Source organism: Peromyscus leucopus, chromosome 3, assembly GCF_004664715.2.
Source record: "Peromyscus leucopus breed LL Stock chromosome 3, UCI_PerLeu_2.1, whole genome shotgun sequence".
In the NCBI taxonomy this organism is placed as follows: Eukaryota; Metazoa; Chordata; class Mammalia; order Rodentia; family Cricetidae; genus Peromyscus; species Peromyscus leucopus.
In genome coordinates, this window is record NC_051065.1 from 27939858 (window position 1) to 27963272 (window position 23415).

General features: G+C 37.8%; 1 protein-coding gene across 2 annotated transcripts in view; it reads right to left on the bottom strand.

Annotated features, from left to right (window-relative positions):
• The window catches only part of Rundc3b (RUN domain containing 3B), a 153625-nt gene that overhangs the window by 25598 nt on the left and 104612 nt on the right, over nt 1–23415 (bottom strand). For both annotated transcript variants that reach the window (XM_028862216.2, XM_028862224.2), the window contains exon 8: nt 5108–5265. In XM_028862216.2, the coding sequence (XP_028718049.1) occupies nt 5108–5265 (158 nt within the window). The remainder of the gene's footprint in view (nt 1–5107; nt 5266–23415) is intronic.

The window sequence follows — 23415 nt, forward strand, 5'->3', positions numbered from 1 at the left end:
TTAGCGCCTCTCCTGGATCTCACTCTGTAGACCAGGCTGGCCTCGAACTCACAGAGATCCTCCTGCCTCTGCCTCCCGAGTGCTGGGATTAAAGGCATGCACCACTACCACCCGGCTGTATTTTCTTAATATCTGTTCTAATATGGATAATGGAGTATGCAACTCATATTAACATGATTTTAGTTAAACTTTTATTAAGTATTAACAAGTATCATCTGCTAAATGCATTATGATCAGATGATTAAGATAGGTCATAACATCTACTTTAGAGTAGACAATGATGACATCATTGTACTCTCTTGCTAGGATCTGCAGCACTCACCCTAACTGTGAACCAGAAGTATCACACCACTGACTTATGTTTTGCTGGCTGATGGATGATACCACAACGATTTACTGTGATCTTCAGCAACGGGGTTGGTTCTTGAATTTCCTCGACAATGAGTAGTTGCTTATATTGTTTAGACTCTTCAGTTCCTTCCCTTACAAGATCTTACAGAAAATATTACCATTGCTAAAATTTTCAAGTCATTAACAGGAAAAAAATGCATTGTGAGCTGTTAAGAACTCTTCATATAAGAAATCTTCATAGGACAAGATTTTCAGATTTTACACATTGTTCAATGGATCTCTATTTCTGAGGTTTGCAGTATATGCTTTACAACTGTTTAAACAGCAAATCTGCTCAAGGGCCCACATCTGCAGCTGTTAACAGACTATCCCTATTACATATAACAATCCATGGTCTTTAAACAACCATGGGGTTGATGATGTCAATCTTCTACCTCACTATCTTGCAAACTACTTATAAAAAAAGATCATGTGCTCTTAGCTTCTATTAAACAAGAGATCCTAAAAGCATACATATAAATAAATGACTATTAACTAGAGCTAAACTCATTTCTCCCACTATAACAAATCTTATATATATTGATCCAAAGAATAAGTAATATTGTAAGCTTGTTGATATTCATTTTATTGGATAAAGTTCAATGCATGAACTGGAGTTAATATTTATTGAAGTAAAAAAAAAATCAATATGAACCACATATCTTAAAACCATGAGAATTAAACCTAGAATAATGCAGTATCTACAATGAATATTACTAATATTTTCAGATTCAAAAATTAGCTTTAAATTTTAAAATATCCTAATATTTTTAAACTTTATTAACTGTGAACTGCCCTTTTTTCCAGTGTCTTGTAAGATACTTATTATTTTATCAAATATATGAATGAGAAAAAGGATTACAGGTAATTAAACAGGATGCATCCCTATACACTGTGAATATACCCTTGTATAATGATTTTGAGCATTCATCCAACTGGCATTTAAAAGTTAGAACTCAAAAGTTCATACCTTGAAACTCAAAACCAAAGCAGAAGAAATAATAATCTGAGTACCCTGCTAGTACTTTGTCTACCAACATTAACACTTCTTCCCATTTTTTGGCTGCCTGACATAGGATATTGGGAAGCTCCAGGCCGTCTTGAAACTCCTAACCGTCCTGCTTCCACTTTCTAAGCACTAATTATCTGTGTGCGCTGCCTGGCCCGCCTTAACTTTTTTTTAAATAATACACCAAGTCAATACTATCTTTATTTTTGAGGTGAAGGGCCAGCAGCTTCAAGACATTAATTCAGACTAAGCTGACGGTGGGCAAGGACATAGCTATTAGCTGAAGACAGTCCTGATTTGTAAAAACTGTCAAAATGCTCTTGTATTACATGCACTACTAATTTACAGGGTTACCAAAACTACAAAATGTTCATATTTTATGAGCATTAAAAACATAATCCAAGAATAATATAGTAATTTAAATTACATATATTAAGAAATGTTGCTGAGCAACATTTAATTCCAGCACTTGGGAGGCAGTGGCAGGCGGATCTTTGAGTTCGAGGACAGCCTGGTCTACAGAGTGAGTTCAAGGACAGCCAGGGATACACAGAAAAACCCTGTCCTGAAAAATAAATAAATAAATAAATAAATAAATAAATAAATAAATAAATAAATAAATAAATAAAAAGAAAGAAAGAAAGAAAAAAGGAAAGAAAGGAAAAAAGAAAGAAACAAGAAAAGAAATGTTAAAAAAAAAAAAAGCAAGCTGAGTAGAAAAGGTTTCAACTCATCAAGAAAAGATACTCAACCCACATAGGAACAAGCATTACATGTCTTTTATTCTCTCTCTTACTATTCCTCTTTGAATCTTACACTGATATATTTAAATATTTTATCTTCTCAGAAGGAGCAAAAGGAACCGCAGTATCCACTCTGATGCAGGCTACTTGGCGATGGACAAAGGCCCTCAACAATAAGGGGAAATGCCCACTCTCTCCATAGCTGTGAGAGTGCTCACACTATTCTGCGTCTTAAAACTAATCTGCACTAACTGAATAATTCAATTGCTGGTTAATATTTAGTATTATTAACCATTATTAATTAATTTAGCAGTTAATCAATACAAATGATTTTAATTAATTAAGTAGTCAAATGAGAATATTCAGGATCCTCTAAAGTAGTTTTATGCAAAGGAATCTTGGGAGACAACTTACAACAACCTGGAGGTTACAGCTCTATTACTTCAAGGCAAATGTTTAATTAACTTCTAAGTTCAAGAAAACAGTTCAATTTTTATCAATGGATAAATTTCAAATATTTATTTTATTGAATTTGTATGGATGGTTGGTCTGCCTGTATGTCTCTGTATCATATATGTACCTGGTGCCTATGGATGTTAAACAAGTATATCAGATCACCTGGAATTGGAGTTATATATACATGGTTGTCAGCCACTATGTAGGTGCTGGGAATTGAACCTGGGTCCCCTGGAAGAACAGCCAATGCTCTTAACTACTGAACCATCTCTACAGCCTTGAACATAACTTTTATTTGTTGCTTTATTAATGTTGTTTTGTTAAAATCTTCTTTAAAGGTATTAGGAATAACTGTAAAGTTCCTTTGCAAAACCAAAATGATCTATGACAGTTTTATTTTACCACACTATAACATAGTGCATGCTAAAAATGGGAGTTTTCATTTAAATTAAAAAAGTAAATTAAACTTATCAAAACTTAATTCATCAATTGAAAATATTTTTAATAAAGTAAAACTAACTTTTATTTTGTTTATATTTAATTTTTAAAGACAAAGTCTTGAAATATAATAAGCAGGATGGGCTCAGCCTCATGACCTTCTCAGCTCCTCAGTGCTGAGATTAGAGGCTCATGCTGAGTCTAGCTCATAAAGACTGATTTTATGATGAAAATATTTAGACAAGTTACCAGTATTACTTTTAAAAACTGTAATTACCTTCTTAACCTTTTAATTATAAAGGAATCCAGCCATTTTTACTATTTTGGTCTTGCTAGTTTCATCCATCCTAACAGAAGCTAGGTTTATGGAGTGTGCTAACACACCCTCAATTGTGATTCATGATGAGCCCTCTACATTAGAAGGAACAGGAACAATGAGTGGAGAAATTATTTTTATCAACACACAAACTCGCAGAAAATATTTTGAGTTTTTTGTTTACTTATAGAATTTTTTACTTAAAAAAGCCATCTCCTGCCAGGTGTGGCCATGTACATATTTTCTCACCACCCTGGAGGTAGCGGAAGGAGGTTGGATCTCTCTGAGTTCACCAGCCTGTTCTACACAGTGAATTCCAGGACAGCCAAGACTACACAGTGAGACTGTGTCTCAAAAAAAAAATGAATAAATAAGTAAATAAATAAGTAGGTAAAATAAAAAGCCATCTGTCATGTTCAATTGGCCTCATAATCTCTTATCATAGTTTATGGATAAATTACAAAGGAAAATAGCAGCAACCATACAAAAGACAGAATATTCCAGAATAGTTGTTCAACTCATTACAAATAATAATAATAAAGAGCCAAACATACTTTTGGGGTTACACTCTTAAGGCAAAAGTAACTTCTGTATATGAGGGGAAAAAGGGTAAGTTTATCAAAGCAAAAACAAAGGAACAACATAATACAATAAGCATCACTGGTCTGTATTTCTTACAGCATCCATCTCCTGTGAGACAAACAGAAACTGCTCTAAGTTTAAAAGACTGAAAAACAGAACCAAAGAGAACCTTGAATTGGACTTGGTGACAGAGAAACAAACTGCACTGAGGGACAGTTTTAGAATAATTCATGATATTGAAATGTGAATGATGGAGAAGACTGGAGCATTTAATCAATTTGAACTTTTAAAGCTGATTCATGAACTTTGGCCATGCACAAGAATATCTTTATTCTTAGTAAACTTCAGACATATAGAAGCAGAAGGTCTGATAATGTATAAAACATTTAAATGGTTAAAAATCTGCATGCATGTGAGGATAGGAAGAGAATTACAAGGCAAAATGTTAAAATCTGATAAATCTTGGTAAATAAATATGAAAATTCTGTGTACTAATCCTTATAATTTTTCTGAAAGTCTAGTAATATTTTAAAATCACCCTTTAAGAGTAAAAACCATTATGTGGAGATTTTTCACTATAAGCAATTAACATAATTTTGACAAAATGGCAGAATTAGTGTGAGTGCTTTGAACAGTGACAGGTGAAGGAGCTCATACAGAATGCAGCTCCATATACAATAATCTGTCATCTAAAAACTGCCTGCTATGAAATTTTTTAAGAGGAAACTGCATTAAATTGTGCACAGTGATACCTGGCAGAGCCTGGCATCAGTTTCCTCCATTAGGATTGCACTTAGTAATAATGGTCTAATGTACACTCTTTTTGCAGTTAACCAACAACTAACTAACTACATGAATGCTTAAGGGCTGAGAATGCGCGTCAGTAAGTCTGATGCCCAGCACTGCAACAACAAAATAGAGACCTAAGCAAAACCATGCCTTAGGATGTGTGCTATGCAGAACAAGTGAAGGAGGCATTTCAATTTTCATCTTTGTTCCTAATTCCCCACAAGGAAAACAGATGACTTTTTTAGTAAGGAACAAGAACACCTTAAAAAGAGTGAGAAGATCTGAGAGGCAAGCAGACTTCCTGGAATTTGAATTGTAGAGCAAAGCACATTCCACGTTGACGTCTATGCATTGCCAAAGTTCTTATGAAAGGGTCTCACTTACAGCTGATCTTGAAGCTCCACAATGATATATTCTAACTGTTCCTTCTCCAACTTGTGGGCCAGATCAGAATCTTCTATCCTCTGAAGTAGTACTTTATTCTGAGAGACAGATTCAGAAAGTTGGTTCTCACGAAGTCGTAAGAGTTCTTCAAGATAACCCTGGAAACACAATTATCACAAAGATAATGTCATCTGCAAAATTCTAAGACATCTTAAGATAAATGCTGAGCACCCCCAGCATTATTTCCTTCTATTTTATAATGAAACATATATTACTGATGAATGATTTTAATCAGATATAGAAGCTTAATATGCACTCTCCATTCTTGAATGTTATTTGGGAGGAATGGACTGGGAGATAGGGTCTAGTTACATACTCTCAGACGACCTTGAACTTCATCTCCTGCCCTTGCCTTTCCTGCCAGAGTGAAAGGGTTATTTAATGCACAGCACTTAAATCGGACTTCATGATGATAAACACAGGTTTTCTAAGTCCATGAATATCGAATTACAAATATCAATACTCGCTGGGCAGTGGTGGTGCACGCCTTTAATCCCAGCACTCAGGAGGCAGAGGCAGGTGGATCTCTGTGAGTTCGAGGCCATCCTGGGCTACAGAGTGAGTTCCAGGACAGGCTCCAAAGCTACACAGAGAAACCCTGTCTCGAAAAACCAAAAACAAAGAAACAAACAAAAGCAAATACCAATACTCTAAATTACACTTTCTATATACAAGGAACCAACTCCAGATCCCACTCATTAGGAAGAAATGAAGGCAGATGACACCTTCAAAGCAATCACTGATTCTCCTGGATTGTTGGGCACTATATATTTGATGCTTACAGAAGTTAATCAATAAGTTAATTAGACGGTAGGTGCAAGGCAGGTTCCAAAACTAACTATACTATTAACATAATTGGTATAAAACCCAAGAGTCTGAAAATACTATCTCATTTCTGGGTATGCATGCCCATGTTTTCTGCTCCATTGGAATCTGCTTCTTTTGTCCAGTGTCTTCTCCTAATAGTTAACTGCTTAACACTACCGAGGCCTTGCTTGTTGAAAAGATTTCTTTTGGAAACAGAAACAACTTCTTTCTTCTGTTTCAAAGACCAAAGTTGTTGGTTTTTGCTACTCCCTTCTTTCAACCAATAATTAACTTCCTCATGTAAATGAAGTTATTAGTGACTAACAGAAGTAAAGGTCTGTGTTGGCTGGAGCATGGTGTAATGATTGGGTAACGAAGGAGTCACCTGTTTGACCCTTTTCTCACTGAGAACACAAGAGATTCATGACCCAAGTATGACTTTACAAGTGTCCTTGGCATCTAGCTTCACTTCTTTAGGCATGGCCCAATAATCCACTGCCGAATCAAGAATTCCCTCCCACATATTGGCTAGAGATCTCGTTGACAGATATTTTCAAGACTAGTTCAAGGCACTGTGTAAACACTTCAGAAAAGGAGACCAAAACAGAAGAAGCAAATGTAAGAGTAAGCAAAGAAAAGCTACTTTTTAAATGTCCATCTTTTACTATTGGGAAATTAAGATATTCCCAGTCATTTCCTTTCCTTTCCACATTGTTATTTATTTATTCATTCATTCATTCATTCATTCATTTATGTGTGTGGGAGTTTTGCCTGCATGAATGTTTGTGCACCATGTGCATGCCTGGTGCTAGTAGAGGCCAGAAGAGGGCTCCAGTTTCCCTGGAACTGAAGTTAGAAAGGATTTGGCCTGTCTTGTGGGTGTTTGGAACTGAACTCTGAGGTACTCTGAAGAGCAGTAATCTAACCACTGAGCTGTCTCTCCTTCCACCTTGTCTTTAATGTTCTGGAGTTTTCGGGAGTTCTGGACCAGAACACCAAATTCTCCCTAAAATCACCAGTTCCATGATCTCTGGCACCATTTTCAAGCTCATCAGATAAAGTCTCTGAGTTTGGCTTGACCAGTTGTTTGCTCTTATAATTCCGAAAGAAAGGCCTGCTTGGTACATAACTCTGCCACATACTCAGTGTCTTAGGGTTTTCTATTACTGTGAAGAGACACCATGACCATGGCAGCTCTTACAAAGAAAACATTTAATTGTGGTGGCTTACAGTTTCAGAGGTTCGGCCCATTATCATCATGGCAGGGAGCATGGTGGCATGCAGGCAGACATGGTGCTGGAGCTGAGAGCGCTACATCTTGCAGGCAACAGGAAGTCAACTAACTGTGACACTGAGCGATGTTTAAGCAAAAGACCTCAAAGCCAGCCCCCACAGTGATATACTCCCTCCAACAAAGCCAGACCCACTCCAGCAAAGCCACGCCTCCTAATAGTGCCACTCCCTATGAGTTTATGGGGGACAATTACATTCAAACTACCACAGTCAGTATCACTGCAGTTTCAGTGTATCTTTGTAGTTTCAGTATTCACTGTGCACTCCTTTATCTCTGCAGTTCCAGTATTCACTTCACACTCCTTTATCTCTACAGTCCCAGTATTCACTGCACACTCCTGTATCTCTACAGTTCCAGTATTCACTGCACACTCCTGTATCTCTGCAGTTCCAGTATTCACTGCACACTCCTGTATCTCTGCAGTTCCAGTATTCACTGCACACTCCTGTATCTCTGCAGTTCCAGTATTCACTGCACACTCCTGTATCTCTGCAGTTCCAGTATTCACTGCACACTCCTGTATCTCTGCAGTTCCAGTATTCACTGCACACTCCTTATCTCTGCAGTTCCAGTATTCATCGCACACTCCTGTATCTCTACAGTTCTAGTATTCATTGTGCACTCCTGTATCTTTGTAGTTTCCTTTCCAAGAAAGCTGTGAATCTTATTCTCTAAAAGGATGCATCTTCTGACATTTATCTTCAGGAAGCAGGATGTTTCAGAAAATTTCAAAATTAACAGCTGCCCCCAAAGGTGATCAAAATATCCTTTCACGATGTGAAAAACCTTCTTTGTGTATTTCCGAATATGGATTGCCCTAAAGTCTTGGGTGCCTTTCACTTCTCTGTAGTAAGTTGTTCAGCAGTGTGTACAACTTCAAGTAGGGAGTTCTGAAATGTGGTACAGGCAAGAACTGGGCCACCCAAGGTACTGGATCCACACACATCTTGCTTTACTTTGCAGTTCTCAAATGAGAAACAGTGAGCAGTTACACTCTGCCACCACAAGGCTAGACTTTCTCTGAACAAATAAAATTATGCTTTTTTTCTTCAAATAAGTCTACCCCAAGTACATCTCCTTTAAGCACCAGTTCAAATGTGTGACCCTGATAAGCCAGCCATTCCTACTTTTGAATTCTCAGTGTTATTATTTCATTTGCTGTTCTTCTCTGCTAGATTATTGTTCCCGTAGCTGAGAACTTGTAGTTGTTTGTTTGTCTGTTTGTTTTTTGAGGCAGGGTTCCTCTGACTGTCCTGGAACTTGCTCTGTAGACTAGGCTGTCCTGAAAGTTAGAGATCTGCCTACCTCTGCCTCCTGAGGCTCATCTCTGAGTTTATTTGCCTTCAGACCATAGTACCATGAGGGACAGGACCCAGAAATCATAGAACAAGGGCTGCTTCTGGCAGCTTGGAGCTCCTATCCTGCCCTGTGGCCTTGATGCATGCTGTGAACCTTCAGATCCTCTATTGATTTTTTATTCATGTGAATGTAGATTTATGAGTCAGTTTATGTGTACCACGGTACATGCAGGTTCCCCCACAGGGGCAGGAAGATAATTAGATGCCCTGGAACTGGAGTTAAGGGTGTGAGCTACTTGATGTGGGTACTAGCAACTGAACCTGGATCTTCTCAAGAGCAGCAGGCACTCTTAACCACTGAGCCATCTCTCTAGCCCTAAAGGTATTTAAAAATATTTAATTTTTTATTTATGTTTATGGATGAATGTTTGACTGCACACATGTGTGTTCCATGTGCATACCAGGTGCTCATGGAGGCTAGAAGAGGACTTCAGATTCCTGGAACTGAAGCTACAGATTATAGTGAGTTGCCATGGGGGTGCTGGGAATTAAACATGGTTCTTCTGTGAGAACAGCTGGTACTCTAACCACTGAGAAATTTCCACAGCCCCTAAAAATAATTATTTTTAATTTGAGAAATTTCATATGTAATTTAAGGCAAATCTTGGTTTAAAAATTCCCAAGCCTTGTTAACAGTAGCAAGTATATACCTCCTAGCTTTGAAATAAAGATCTATTAGAAAACTTACTCTATGTAATTACTTTTCAAAAATCACATAGATATTAACATTTTAGCATAACATCAGGAGGTAGTATCATATTTTCACTAGACTGCACGCTTATTGGCTATGAACTGCTGAGTGTCATAGTCTAGCTTTGCCACTAATATCACAGCACATGCCATCTCATTTGTGACGTTAACAAACTGCTTCCTTTCTTTTAGCTTCATGATAGCTGTTAATAGAGGCTAGTATTACCTGCCTCTGAAGATTGGTTTCCATAGTAAATTTCATATATTTACTTTATAATTGAATCTCAATGATTGAAAATAATTTTATAAACAAATCTTTTTATATATTTAATATAAAATATACAAATACTTTCAAGCATTAGCAATTAAAAATACATTATCCATTATCTTAATTAATTGTCACTACAGTAGGAGTCAATATAATGATGTTCTATAATCTGGAGGAAGAGTAGTATCTTGAGATATGTATTTATCAACTCCTTTTCTTCCTGGTTTTTATGATGAATGTTGTCTTAACATATTGCTTAGTTTCCCTGAGTTTTGTCTGTATTCTTTTGAAACATGTTTTTTTCATCTACATTGATGAGTTTAGCCAAACAGTCCATTTACTTTCAATACTATATATTACTTCATTGTATGAGTATTACAGCATTGTGGAATCCTTTTGTACACTGTGAATGTGTGTTGCTCTCATTGGTTTAATAAAGGGCTAACTGGCCCCTAGCTAGGCAAGAAGAGGTGAGGTGGAAGAGCCAGACTCAGAGCACGCTAGGATAAAGAAGAGTGGTGTTGTCAGCCAGATGCAGAGGAAGCAGGATGTGCAGAAAATGAGTAACAAGTCATGAGTGATGGAGCAACACATAGATTAATAAATATGGGTTAATTTAACTTGTAAGAGCTAGTTAGTAACAAGCCTAAGCTATTGGCTGAGCATTTATAATGAATAAGAAGTCTCTGTGTGCTTATTTGGGAGCTGGCTGGTGGGACAGAACTGACTTTCAGGATAGAGAAGGTACACCTACAAATGGCATTCAATGTGGGACCATATGCATCCATATAAAGACTGAGGAAGTTTGAAAAAAAAGTTTGGAACTGAGTCAAATGTGGCTTCCTGGTGACCTCCTTCTCTCTGGTAGGCTTGGTGCTAATAGAGGTGTGGCTCTTTTAAGAGGCCTTGTCTCCAAGCCCTTGTATGGGCTTTGTGAGCAGTGGGTGGGACAATACTTGATAGCATAAGACTATGTAAAAATGCCTATAGCAGCATGGAAACAAAAACTTCCCAGAGTTGGGATGGTAAATATGACTCCTGCCAGACCATGAGGCTAGGCTCCCAGGGAACCAAGTCAGGGGAGCCACCTGCCAGCATGCTATGAGCTAAGCTGCTCAGTGGTTTTAAGTTTTGATCATGCAAACAGAAAAGATTACAGATACACAATAAAGACAGATCCGGACAGAGGAAACCTCTAAACAGGTTACAGTGTGTTTAAAAATGTACATAGGCTTGAGAAGGAAAAGAGAAAGGTGTGTATATACCCTTTCTCCTTTCCTTCTCAAGCGATATACATAGAAAACAATAGTTTATTCTTTTCTCACAGAAAAGAGAATAGTTTAAAAATAGTAAAGTCTTAAAAAAAAGAAAATACTATAAAGGAAAAAGTCACATGATGGAAAACACAAGGGGAGTCTATATTCTTTATGTTATGAACACGCAACAGTTGCTAAGAGACATTGGATTACGGAGGCTGCTGGATTAATCCAACCTATATATTTTAAAAATGTCTTGACTTTGACATGGAAGTCAAAAGGTGTGTTGTTTTGGCTAAGAGGTTATGCTTTTGTTCCCACAGAAAATGAACGGCTGTGGATTTGTTCAGGGTTGAAGAAGATCAGGATTGATTGAGGAAGATCCTTTGACAATCCTGGCTACAGACATAAATAAATAAACCTAAAAAAACCACAGGATAGGTGACATATATTTTACCTGCTCAAACATAAAACAAAAAATCATCTTTGGATGACTTGTGTACAACACACAGTCTATACTTGTATTAATGTAGATATAGATGTTACCTTTGAAACTTTATGTATTTTCAGAACAAGGGGACCAGACACCAATGAAAACAAATGGCCCAAGTGATTTAGCATCTCAGAATGCCTCTGTTGCAGTTCTTTCTGAGTTCTGTAACCAGAACAGCTTCAAGGCTGTTGGCTGAGATGGTCTAGCCGCATAGACTACTCCAGCCAAGACTTGACCATTATCTTGATTTTTTTCAGGGTCCCCTGAAGATGCCAGCACCCTCCCCCCAGACAATAGGAAGCAGTCTAGAGAAAACAATGCCCACATTCCCAAAAGATGGGTTATAGATGCTTGTCATCATTTAAAGGGGGTTGGTTACAAGTTGCTATTAGTCATGGTCAAAAAAAAAAAAAAGCTAAATAAAAGAGTTAAATTCAAAGAGCTCTTTCTAAAGGCAAATAGTGTGATATAATATAGAAATGATAAAATAAAAGGTTAGATTATTGAATCTACTTTAATCCAAAAAGCAACAATTAATCTCAAAATATTTTATATTTGTATGGGTTTTGGTTTACTGATATAAATTTAAGTTATTCTTGTTAAACCGTATGTATGTTTTTCTACTCTTGTTTGGGGTGTTGTGCTTATGCAGTTCATTTAAAAATGTAATGTAAAATTAAGAAATACAGGTTAGTAGTCATCTTTAATAATAAAATTTGTAGTCATATTAGGTACGTTTTCAAGGTTTAACAGATATATTTATAGATGGTCTTCAAACACTTCAAAGACCTACAAATATGGCATTTACAATGTTTAATAACTTGAGGCTTTTCATGATAGTGAGACATGTCTGCTCCTGACAGCACCAATTTACTTTAAAAAAAATAGGCATTAAAGAACCTCCATATGGAGTTTGCTTTCTTTATGGCAAAAGCTAGCCATTTGAGTAACAAACTGCCCTTGCTTTGACCGATGATAGTATGCTGTCCAAACTGGACCAGCAGGACACAAAAGAAAGTGACTGCCAAACTTTGCCAAGACAAGGTAGGACATTCCATCAAAATTCCCTGTTTCTAAAAAATGTCTGTTAGATATCCTAGGCCTAAAGACCAAAGATGGATACCCCAACATTACAGAAGGACTTTTGGTGACTGTCCAGGCAGCCAGATGTCCCTGTTGTTAGTTAATATTACACCCTTTTGGGGTCTTTGATGGAGTTAAAGACTAAATAATTAGACTTAAAGTTTTCCTTAGTTATGATAAAAAGTAAATCAGGTATAAAACGTTAGACTCACAATGGTAAGATAATAGAGTATTTTCTCTAATTTTGCCAAATACAAGTGGACTGTATATTGTAACTGCAATTCTTATTTGATAGCTGTTTTTGTTATATATAGTTTTACTATGGTAAAGTTAAAACCTTCCTTTTTAATTAGACAAAAAGGGGGAAATTCTGCGGAATAATCCTTTTGTACAATGTGAATGTGTGTTGCTCTCATTGGTTTAATAAAGGGCTAACTGGCCCATAGCTGGCAGGAAGAGGTGAGGTAGAAGAGCCAGACTGAAAGCACACTGAGATGAAGAAGTGTAGAGTTGCCAGTCAGATGCAGAGGAAGCAGGATGTGCAGAAAATGAGTAACAAGTCATGAGTGATGGAGCCACACATAGATTAATAAATATGGGTTAATTTAAGTTGTAAGAGCATTTATAATGAATAAGAAGTCTCTGTGTGGTTATTTGGGAGCTGGCTTGTGGGACAGAGTTGACTGGCGGGAAAGAGAAAGTCTACCTGCATTACAGCTTAATCCCTGTCTAGTCAATGGCCATTAGATTGATTTCAGAATTTTCTTGATACTAACAATGCTATAAACACAGTTATCTGTTTCCTGGATCACATATCCCAGTGTTCTGAGGAGCAGAATTGCTGGGGCACAGGCCCCATACATTCTCAGTTATCAGATGTCTAATTGTTCTTACTACCATTTTTATATTTTATACTAATAATATTCCTACCACGCATTATACTTTTATGACTTCACACAGATATCAGTTCACTGAAGAATATTACTGGTTTGTCTAGAATTAGAAACAGTCACTATGTGGTAGGGAGAACTGTTGTTAAAATAGTTGCTACAGTGTATCTCCAAACTACAGATCTAATGATTTCATTAGTCAGTTCTGGGGAACAATTTTAAAAAGTTCATTTTCCAAAAGAGTGTAAGTGTATCAGTTTTGATACTTAAGAAATTCTTCATTTCAGTTTCCAAAGGCACTGACATGGAATTATTACAATTACTCTCTAATAATTACTGGTAAGGTTTTCGTTACTTTTTAGTTATGCTGCCTACTATCCTCATTTTAAAAACTGTTTATCTGTGTCTTAACTTTTTAGAATAAATTATTCTGCCATGGATTTTTCTGTTTCATTGGATGTGGCAAATAATCATCATTTGGTTCTGCTAATCTCTCTTCTTTTGATTTTGTCCATATCAATTCCTTTGAATTGTTTGTTCTCTGCCTATGTTTTAGATCATTATCTTCCTAATTTCATTCTTCTAAGTCCTACAGATAATGGATAATTGCTATTTATAACTGTCAATATGCACTGTTTGCAGTTGCATTTATTTCTATTTGCTTCTTTTGCCCTATACTTTAGAAGGTTTTTAAAATCTAAGTACATGATATACACGAGTGATAATGAACTGTGTGTTGATGTTGTAGTTTGAATGTGCCATGTCCCCATAGGCTCATGTGTTTGAACATCTGATCCCTATCTGGTGGTGCAATATGGTAAGGCTGTGGAACCTTCAGAAGGTGAAGCCTTGCTGGGGAAGGTGAGTTACTAGGAGCAGGACTTGAGGTTTTAAAGTCTAGCCCTACTTCCTGTTAACTCTCTGCTTTCTGAGTTTGGATGCAATCTGACTAGCTTTATGGTCCTCTCAACATGCCTCTCCCACCTCTGCTATATCTTCCTCATCATGATAGACTGCATGCCTAGATACTACAAAACAACATAAACCTTTTCTACATTGAGTTGCTTTTGTTAGGGCATTTTATAACAGCAATGAGAAAATAACTAAGAATTGCCATCTGCTTCTACTGCATTGTGATACTGTGATCACTATTATCTCTTTGGAATTTGGAATATCAGCATTGCACTGTAGTATGCTTATTAGAAGTTACATAGCTATTCCATTTGTGCTTCATAAGTAGGCACATTAAATTAATTAGTTAATATTAATAATATTCTAGCCATCAGATTTTATATATTTTAGATAAACAGGTAAAGGAAATGAATAAAACCACCAAGACCTGAAAATGGAAACAGAAGCAATAAAGAAAACAAACTGAGGGAACACTGGAGCTGGAAAATACTGATGGCCTTTAGAGAGCCTTCTCCAAGACTGCACCCAGAGTATGCAAAAAAAAAAAAAATCCATGAATGCAGCAAGGGCTAGACTTTTTCTGTCTGAGGGATATTCAAAAAGGAAACACATGCTTTCTGATGGTAAGTTTATTAATTGTTTTGTTAAAGTTTCCTACATTCTTATTAATCTTTTCTCTACTCAATCCATAAATTACTCTGAAAGACATTAAAATAACCATAATTTTGGATTTGACTATTTCTTCTGGATATTCTATTAAGTTTAGGTTCATAATTAATACATTATAAGATGTATATGAATTCAGCATTACTATTTATTATTGGGAATTGTTCTTTTTTAAAAGACAGTATCAGTAGGTTGCATATTGTGTGTGTGTATATATGAGTAACAATAATGACTAAAGAAGAAGGTGTCATGAATTTCAGAGGGAGAAGGGGAAACGTAGTAGAAGGGGGAGGGGACAAGAGGAGTGGAGATGATGTAATTATACTACTTATAAATGAATTCTCAAAAATTAAAATATTTAAATGAAAAGACAATATTACCATACATAGAGACTTATGCCTCTGATCCTAGCACCCAGGAGGGTGAGGCAGAGGAATTACTGCAAGTCTGAGGCCAGTTAATTCTACTCTCTTTCTACTGGAAGCCACACCAGTACTAGGAACTCCAGGTAAAACACCACCCACCACCCTCTAAGACCCCTTAAACCCCACCCAGCAGTCCCCAATAGCACCCTTTCCATGGGCTCCATATATTCCTGCCCACAAACCCTGGTAGAAGACTCTTACCCAGGAGCCATAGTTAAGACACTGCCCCCAATACTCCTTAAGCCCTGCCCAGCAGTCCCCAACAGAATCCCCTTCCCTGGGCTCCATATCTCTGCTCATAACCCAGCAGACAATTTCTGCTCTACTGTAGGCCACACGGGAACTCCAGGCTCATGGAACTCCAGAGAACACACCAGTATCCAGAACCCCAGAGGCCATGCTAGTTCCCAGAATCCCAGAACCTCAGAAGCAAAAGGAGCACCTAAAACCCTAGTGGAAACATACTATTGGATCTGAAGACTTGCTGGTCACCAGAACCACAGGACACTCAGGCCAGAAGACCCAAGAGGTAACAGAAAGCAAGTGGAGGGGGGGCATCCAAAAAGCATCCATCCAACAAATATAACTTTAGAAATCAGCACCAAAACTGATAATATCTCCAAACCCAGATGACTAGAGGCCAGCATAAGAACATAGTCAACAACACCCAGGGCAATATGGCATCACCAGAGCCAAACTATCCTACTATAGCAAGCCCTGGATATTCCAACACAATGGAAGCACAGGAAAGCAACCTTAAATCAAATCTTATGAAGATGATAGAGGTCCTTCAAGAGGAAATGAACAAATCCCTTAAAGAAATTCAGGAAACACAAACACACACATAATAACATATAATAAAACCACTCAAGACCTGAAAATAGAAATAGAATAAAGAAAACACAAACTGAGGGAATCCTGGAGATAGAAAAGCTGGCGGCCGCTAGAGAACCTGCTCCAAGACGGCACCCAGGGTATGCAAAAAAAAAAAAAAAAATCCATGAATGTAGTAAGGGCTAGACTTTTTCTATTTGAGGGGTATTCAAAAAGAAAACACACTTTCTGATAGTAATTTTCTTTTTTATTTCATCTTGAAAAATCTCTCTGAAAATCTGTCTCTACAAGCTATATTCTTCATATAGCTACATTTTCCATATCTTTTCTATATAGTTATATATCTCATCTATATAGCTCTCTTCTATCTATCTCTATATATAAAATCTCATGGCTCTCTCATACAGTTCTCATAGCTTTCTCATATTACCCATCTCTACTCCTACATATCTTTCTATATCTCTCTTCTACATCATTTATTTATTCTTCATTTTTATATATATCTCTCTTCTATATATATATTTCTTCTCTTTATTCTGCTGTATTTCTTCATATAGTATTACATCATTCATTCATTCTCTCATTTATTCATTTTCCTCTACATATATATTTCTGCCCTATATACATATCTCTGTATTCTCTACATAGCTCTATCTGCATCTATACCATATCATTCATCTTCAATAGCAAAAGTATGGACAAATATGAGTTACATTTTCAGGGTCTGACCTATTCTAATAACATATGTTAAGTCACATAGTTTCTCTCAGGCTAGGAAGGTTGTGCTGACCAGGCATGGTGAGTAAAGCAGGCACATAGTTCTACGTGATCAGGGTTCCCAGACAGTGACATTGAAATCAGGACTTAAACAATAAACAGTTAGTTGGCTGAACCTTGAGGTTAGGGGTATGTGTAGAAAGTCAATTGCTGCAGGGAGTTTATGTCTTAATGTTATCAGCTTGAATTTGGTTCAACAAACAGACATCTGGGAACTTGCCTTTGTGCATATTTTGCAGGAGCAACTAGTCTATTTTGAATTTGAAAAAGCCATCTTTGTAGCTGAGCATACTGTCATCTTCCTACATCAGTCTGAGTTATGAAAATATCCTAGTATTATTTCTATTCATCTTTATACAGCTTAAGCAGAAATAATCTTTCTGACCATCCACAGCTATATGTATGCTCAATAGATAGAATATATTCATAAGTAAACACATAAGCAGTGGAGAAAATAGCCATAGCTGTTTTTAGGGAACAAATGTAATGGCATATGAGAAAAACTACAGACAGAAACAATCAGTCATTCATAGTTTGTAACCCCATGGTCATTGCCAAATGGTGCTCCCCATCAGAGAATTATTCATCTGGTGGGTCAACACCTGAACTATCAATTGCCATCTGCTATATATTGCCACAGCCTCCCGCAGGAAAATATAGGTAACTGAACACAAACTACGGATACAAGTATCAACAACAGAACATAAGACACAGAAGAAAGAATCTCAGGCATAGAATATGATTGAAGAAATTGATACCATGGTCAAAGAAAATGTTAAATATAAAAAGTTCTTGGCACAAAACGACCAAGAAATCTGGGACACTATGAAAAGACCAAATCTAAGAATAATAGGAAAAGAAAAAGGAGAAGAATCCTAGCTCAAGGTCCCAGAAACTATTTTTTAACAAAATCACAGAAGAAAACTTTCCTAATCTAAAGAAAGACATTTCTATAAAGGCACAAGAAGCTTATAGAACATCAAATATATTGGACCACAAAATAAAGTTCCCCCAACACATAATAATAAAAAAATGAAATGTACAGAATAAAAAAAGAATATTAAAAGCCACAAGGGGAAAAGGCCAAGTACACATGAATCTAGACCTATTGGAATTACACCTGACTTCTCAAATGGAGACTCTAAAAGTCAGAGGAGCCTGGAAAGATGTCCTGCAGACTCTAAGAGACCACAGATGCCATCCTAGACTAATATACCTAGCAAAACTTTCAATCACCATAGATGGAGAAAACAAGATATTCCATGATAAAGTCAAATGTAAACAATATCCACAAATCCAGCCTTACAAAAGGTGCTAGAATGAAAACTCCAACCTAAGGAGGTTAACTACAATTCATGAAAACAGGAAATAACACACACACACACACACACACACACCACTACCACCACCACCACCACTAACAACAAAATAACAGGAATTAACAATCTCTCAATATTAATGGACTCAATTCCACAATAAAAAGACACAAGCTAAAAGAATGGATACAAAAACAGAATCCATCCTTCTGCTGCATACAAAAAGCATACCCAACATCAAAGACAAACATTACTTCAGAGTAAAGGGATGGAAAAAGATTTTCTAAGCAAATGGACCCAACAAACAAGTTTGTGTAGCTATTCTAATATCTAACAAAATAGACTTCAAACCAAAATTAATCAAAAGAGAGAGGGAAGGACAGCTCATACTCATCAAAGGAAAAATCCACCAAGATGATGTCAACATCTATGCCCCAAACACAAGGGTACCCATATTTGCAAAGGAAATGCTATTAAAGCTTAAATCTTGTTTAAAGGATTTTTGTATATTGATAAAAATTTAAGGTTGTTTTTGTTACATAGGTATTGTGCCTATGCTGTTCATTTGGAAATGTAGGGTGAAGTTCTAGTTTTTGAAAGCTATTATTAAAAACTATATAGGATAATCAGGAAACATAGGTTAGTGGTTAATCATTTATAACAATCAAAATTGTAGATATGCTAGGTATGCTTTCCAGATCATATAGAGATATATTTTAGACAGATAGATGGTCTTCAAATCTTTCAAAGACCTACATAATATGACATTTTAAATGTTTTGCTAACTTTGGGCTTCTCATGACAATTAGACACATCTGCTCCTGGCAGCACCAATTTACTTCAGAGATGATGGGTATCAAAGAAACTCCTTCTGGAGTTTGCTTTCAATGTTGCAAGGCTAGCCATTTGGGCAAGAAACTGCTCTTGCCTGGACTGCTTGACAGTATGTTGTATAAATTGGACATGCAGGACCCACAGGAAAGTGACTGCTGAACTTTGCCAAAACAAGGTGGGATGGTCCTTCAGAGTTCCTGATTCACAGAATAAACTGCCAGATATTTTGCAAGACAAGGAGGAAAGTGACTGACAAACTTTGCCAATACAAGGCAAAACAGTCCTTCTAATTTCCTGATTCATTGAAAAGTCTGCCAGATACTGTAGGCCTGTAGACTGAAGATGAATTTAAGGTTTCAGTAGGAAGTTTGGGTGACTGTCAGGCAGTCAGATATCATTTCTAGAGTTCTGGAAGTTGTCTGCAATGCACTTTTTGTTTACTCCAATAATATCATCCTTCTGGGGTCTTTGATGGAGTTAAAGACTAGATAGTTATAGTTGCAGTTTTCCTTAGTTATGATAGAGAGTAAGTTAGGTATAAAACTTTAGATTCAATAAGATAGAATAGATTATGGAGTATTTTCTTTTAATTTGCCAGATACAAATGAACTGGAATTCATTACATTGTGAATGTAATCTTTACTTGATAGTTGTTCTTATTGTGTACAGTCTTATGTTAAAGTTAAAACTTTTTGTTTTTTGTTTAGACAAGAAGGGGGAATGTTGTAGAATATTATTTTATGGTATGTTGCTTTTGTTTATGCTCTGAAACATTTGTTTAATGATGCAAAGATATGTTTGAGTAAATAAAATTCACCTCGGGTCAGAAGGCTGAGTCAGCAACTAGCTGACAGGAAGTGGTAGGGAGGAGCCAGGTGGAGGAGGGTTTATAAGGAGGGGCAAGGGGAAGCATGAGGGCTTTTTGGAGGGTGCAAGCAAGGAGAGGAGGTGAGCTACTTGCTATTCAGCCTCTCTTGAGCAGCAGAATTCCACTTTACCATTTGAACCTTGAGTTCTTTAAATGACAGAGATTCAGTTAAGTTTCCTTTGTAGCTTTAAAAGAGTGGGTGCCTGAGGGAACAGAGTTTCCCCAGGCTGCAACTCTTGCAGCCCTACTGCTGCTGATAGCAACAGTTGCAGTTGCTGATTTGGATAGCTGTGGCTTAAAAGGCAGCAACTATTTTTTAAAAAGGCAACAGGGGATGAGGGGGAAAGTACTGAAGGACACTAGAAAAAGGGGGGCATTTGGGGCCAGGTAGAAACCTAGTGCAAGGGAAACTCCCAGGAATCCACAAGGATGACCCCAGCTAAGATGACCCACTTAGCAATAGTGGATATGTAGCCTGAACTGGCCTTCACCGGTGACCAGGCAGACTTCCAGTGGAGGGACCGGGAGACCAATCCAGTCACATAACCTTCAACCTCTGATCTGTCCAGACTATGAGATGTGCTGGGATTGGTGCCTCTCCCAGTTGACATCAGAGAGGCGTCATGCAGCAACTGATGGAAACAGCCGACCATGAGGCAGAGCTCGGGGAATCCTATGGAAGAGGGGAAGGAAGGACTGTAGGAGCCAGAGGGTCAAGGTCACCATAACAAACCACAGAATCAACCTACCTGGCCTCGCAGGGTCTCACAGAGACTGAACTGACAACCAGGGAGCCTGCGTGCGACTGACCTAGGCCTTCTGCACATATGTTACAGTAGTGTAGTTTGGTCTTCCTGTGGGACTCCTAACAGTGGGAGCAGGGTCTGTCTCTGACTCTTCTGTGGGCTTTTGGGACCCAATTCCTCATCCTGGGTTGCCTTGTCCCTGCCTTTATATTAGGGGAGGTGCTTAGCCTTATGGCAACTTGAGATGCCATGTTTTGTTGATATCCATGGGAGGCCTGCCCTTTTCTGAATAGAAATGGAGGAGGAGTGGATGGGGGAGGGTGGGTGGGCAGAGGGGAGGTGGGAGAGAGGAGCTGAGAAGAAAGGAGGGAGGAAAAACCGGTAGGGATGTAAAAAATAAGTTAAACAAAAATATGTATACAAGAAAGAACCAGTAAATAAAAATAGATAAATTTTTAAAAATTAAGAAAAGGAAATCTATTTGTATTTGTAAACATTTTCCTGATTGTATTTTTAATTGTTCTAATATTTCTCTTGCAAATTCTCCTGGCTTTCCATACATATGTTATATATGAAGAATGAAATAAGTAAAACATAATGTGGTTTAAAAGTGAAGGTTACAAACTCAATGGACTTGAGTTGAGGCTGAGTTTTTCTATTATAGAGTCTGTCTACTGTTAGGTTTCAAACCAGGCACAAATGGCTGAGGTACCTATTTCACATGCCAGAGCAGACTCTGGCAGCCAGGTTCTCCCTGCATCCCTCCGTCACTCTCTGTCACAGGCCTCCTGTACCACTACCCAACTCTCCAGCCCAGGGCGTTGGGCTGCTTGTTGATGTAATCAACAATCTTATTAAATAAGAAACACAGAAACAATGTAAAAGAGAAAGCCGAGAGGTCAGAGCTCAGAGCTAAAATCTCACCCTTCCGCCTACGGTGTCCCAGCTTCCCGAAAGAGGGCTACTTCCTGTCTGTTTGTTTTTTTTATAGTATGTTGTTCTGCCTTCTCATTGGTTGTAAACCCAAACACATGACTGCCTCGTCACTGTCTGAATGTACAGCCCCCTAGGTCTTAAAGGCATATGTCTCCAATGCTGGCTGTATCCCTGAACACACAGAGATCTATGGGATTAAAGGCGTGTGTCACCACCGCCACACTCTGTCTATGGCTCTAATAGCTCTGACCCCCGGGCAACTTTATTTATTAACATACAATCAAAATCACATTTCAGTACAATTAGAATACCACCACAGCTGCTCTTCCCTATATAATCCAACCACGCTTGTTATCCGCTCTCTTTGTACTTTTGGGGTCTCCTGGCTGCTGCACCTTGTTCCCATCTCTCCCCACTTCATCCCACATGTACAGCTCAGTCTAGACATGTCCGCTCTGAACTCGCCCAGATGTCCCTGCCTCTGACTATGTCTCCCTTTTATCTACAATAAACCATATCCTCTACCATACCTAGGAGCAGTCATGTTTCTTTATTTTACTTTTTATTTCTTTTTTTATCTACTTTGCCCAGTTCAGTCCTAAGGACACAAGAACTGCTAAAATAGTCAAATTTTAAAAGTAGACATCTATGTGCTAAAGCTATCACTGAATTTCAAAAATAACTTCATAAAGTTGCTCACAGGAATTAACATCTCAAATATATAAAAATATAATTTTTTTTAAAGTTTCATTTTATAACAAAATTAAGAGAAGTTTAACAGAAGCCTTTCCTAAAACTTATCTTTTATTTTTATGTTAGTTATTAATAAGTATTGTTTCAACTGATGGGTTTCACGGGGATGTTTCTATACATGCATATATCACACTTTGATCATTTCTCCACTGTCTTCCATCTTCTCTTACTTTGTGTACACTGGGCAAGTAGTCTGCCATCTGAGCTGCATACCAGCGTCCTTAATTATCTACTCGAGTGCTAGTCCAGTGGTCAGGAATTGTCTTAGCTTACACTACTGGAAAGTCTGTAATTCTCTGAAGGTTAACTTTGAGAGGCACAATGATTAAGTTCGTAGGTACTTTCTGATCCATGTCAGAAAGACTATTCCGTACCCCACACGTCAGACAGACTATTCCGTACCCCACATGTCAGACAGACTATTCCACGTCCCACATATCAGACAGACTATTCCACGTCCCACATATCAGACAGACTATTCCACACCCCACATGTCAGACAGAATATTCCACACCCCACACGTCAGACTATTCCACGTCCCACATGTCAGACAGACTATTCCACACCCCACATGTCAGACAGACTATTCCACGTCCCACATGTCAGACAGACTATTCCACACCCCACATGTCAGACAGACTATTCCACACCCCACACATCAGACAGACTATTCCACACCCCACATGCCAGACAGACTATTCCACACCCCACACATCAGACAGACTATTCCATGTCCCACATGTCAGACAGACTATTCGTACTCCACACGTCAGACAGACTATTCCGTACCCCACATGTCAGACAGACTATTCCACACCCCACATGTCAGACAGACTATTCCACACCCCACATGTCAGACAGACTATTCCACACCCCACATGTCAGACAGACTATTCCACACCCCATATGTCAGACAGACTATTCCACGCCCCCTGGTTCTGCGAATTCCTGCTGGGAAAGTTGCTGCTATTCTGACAGGTTTGCCTTGAAATTCGAGTTGAGGCTTCTTCACCTTTTAATACTCATTTTTGTTGTTGTTCTA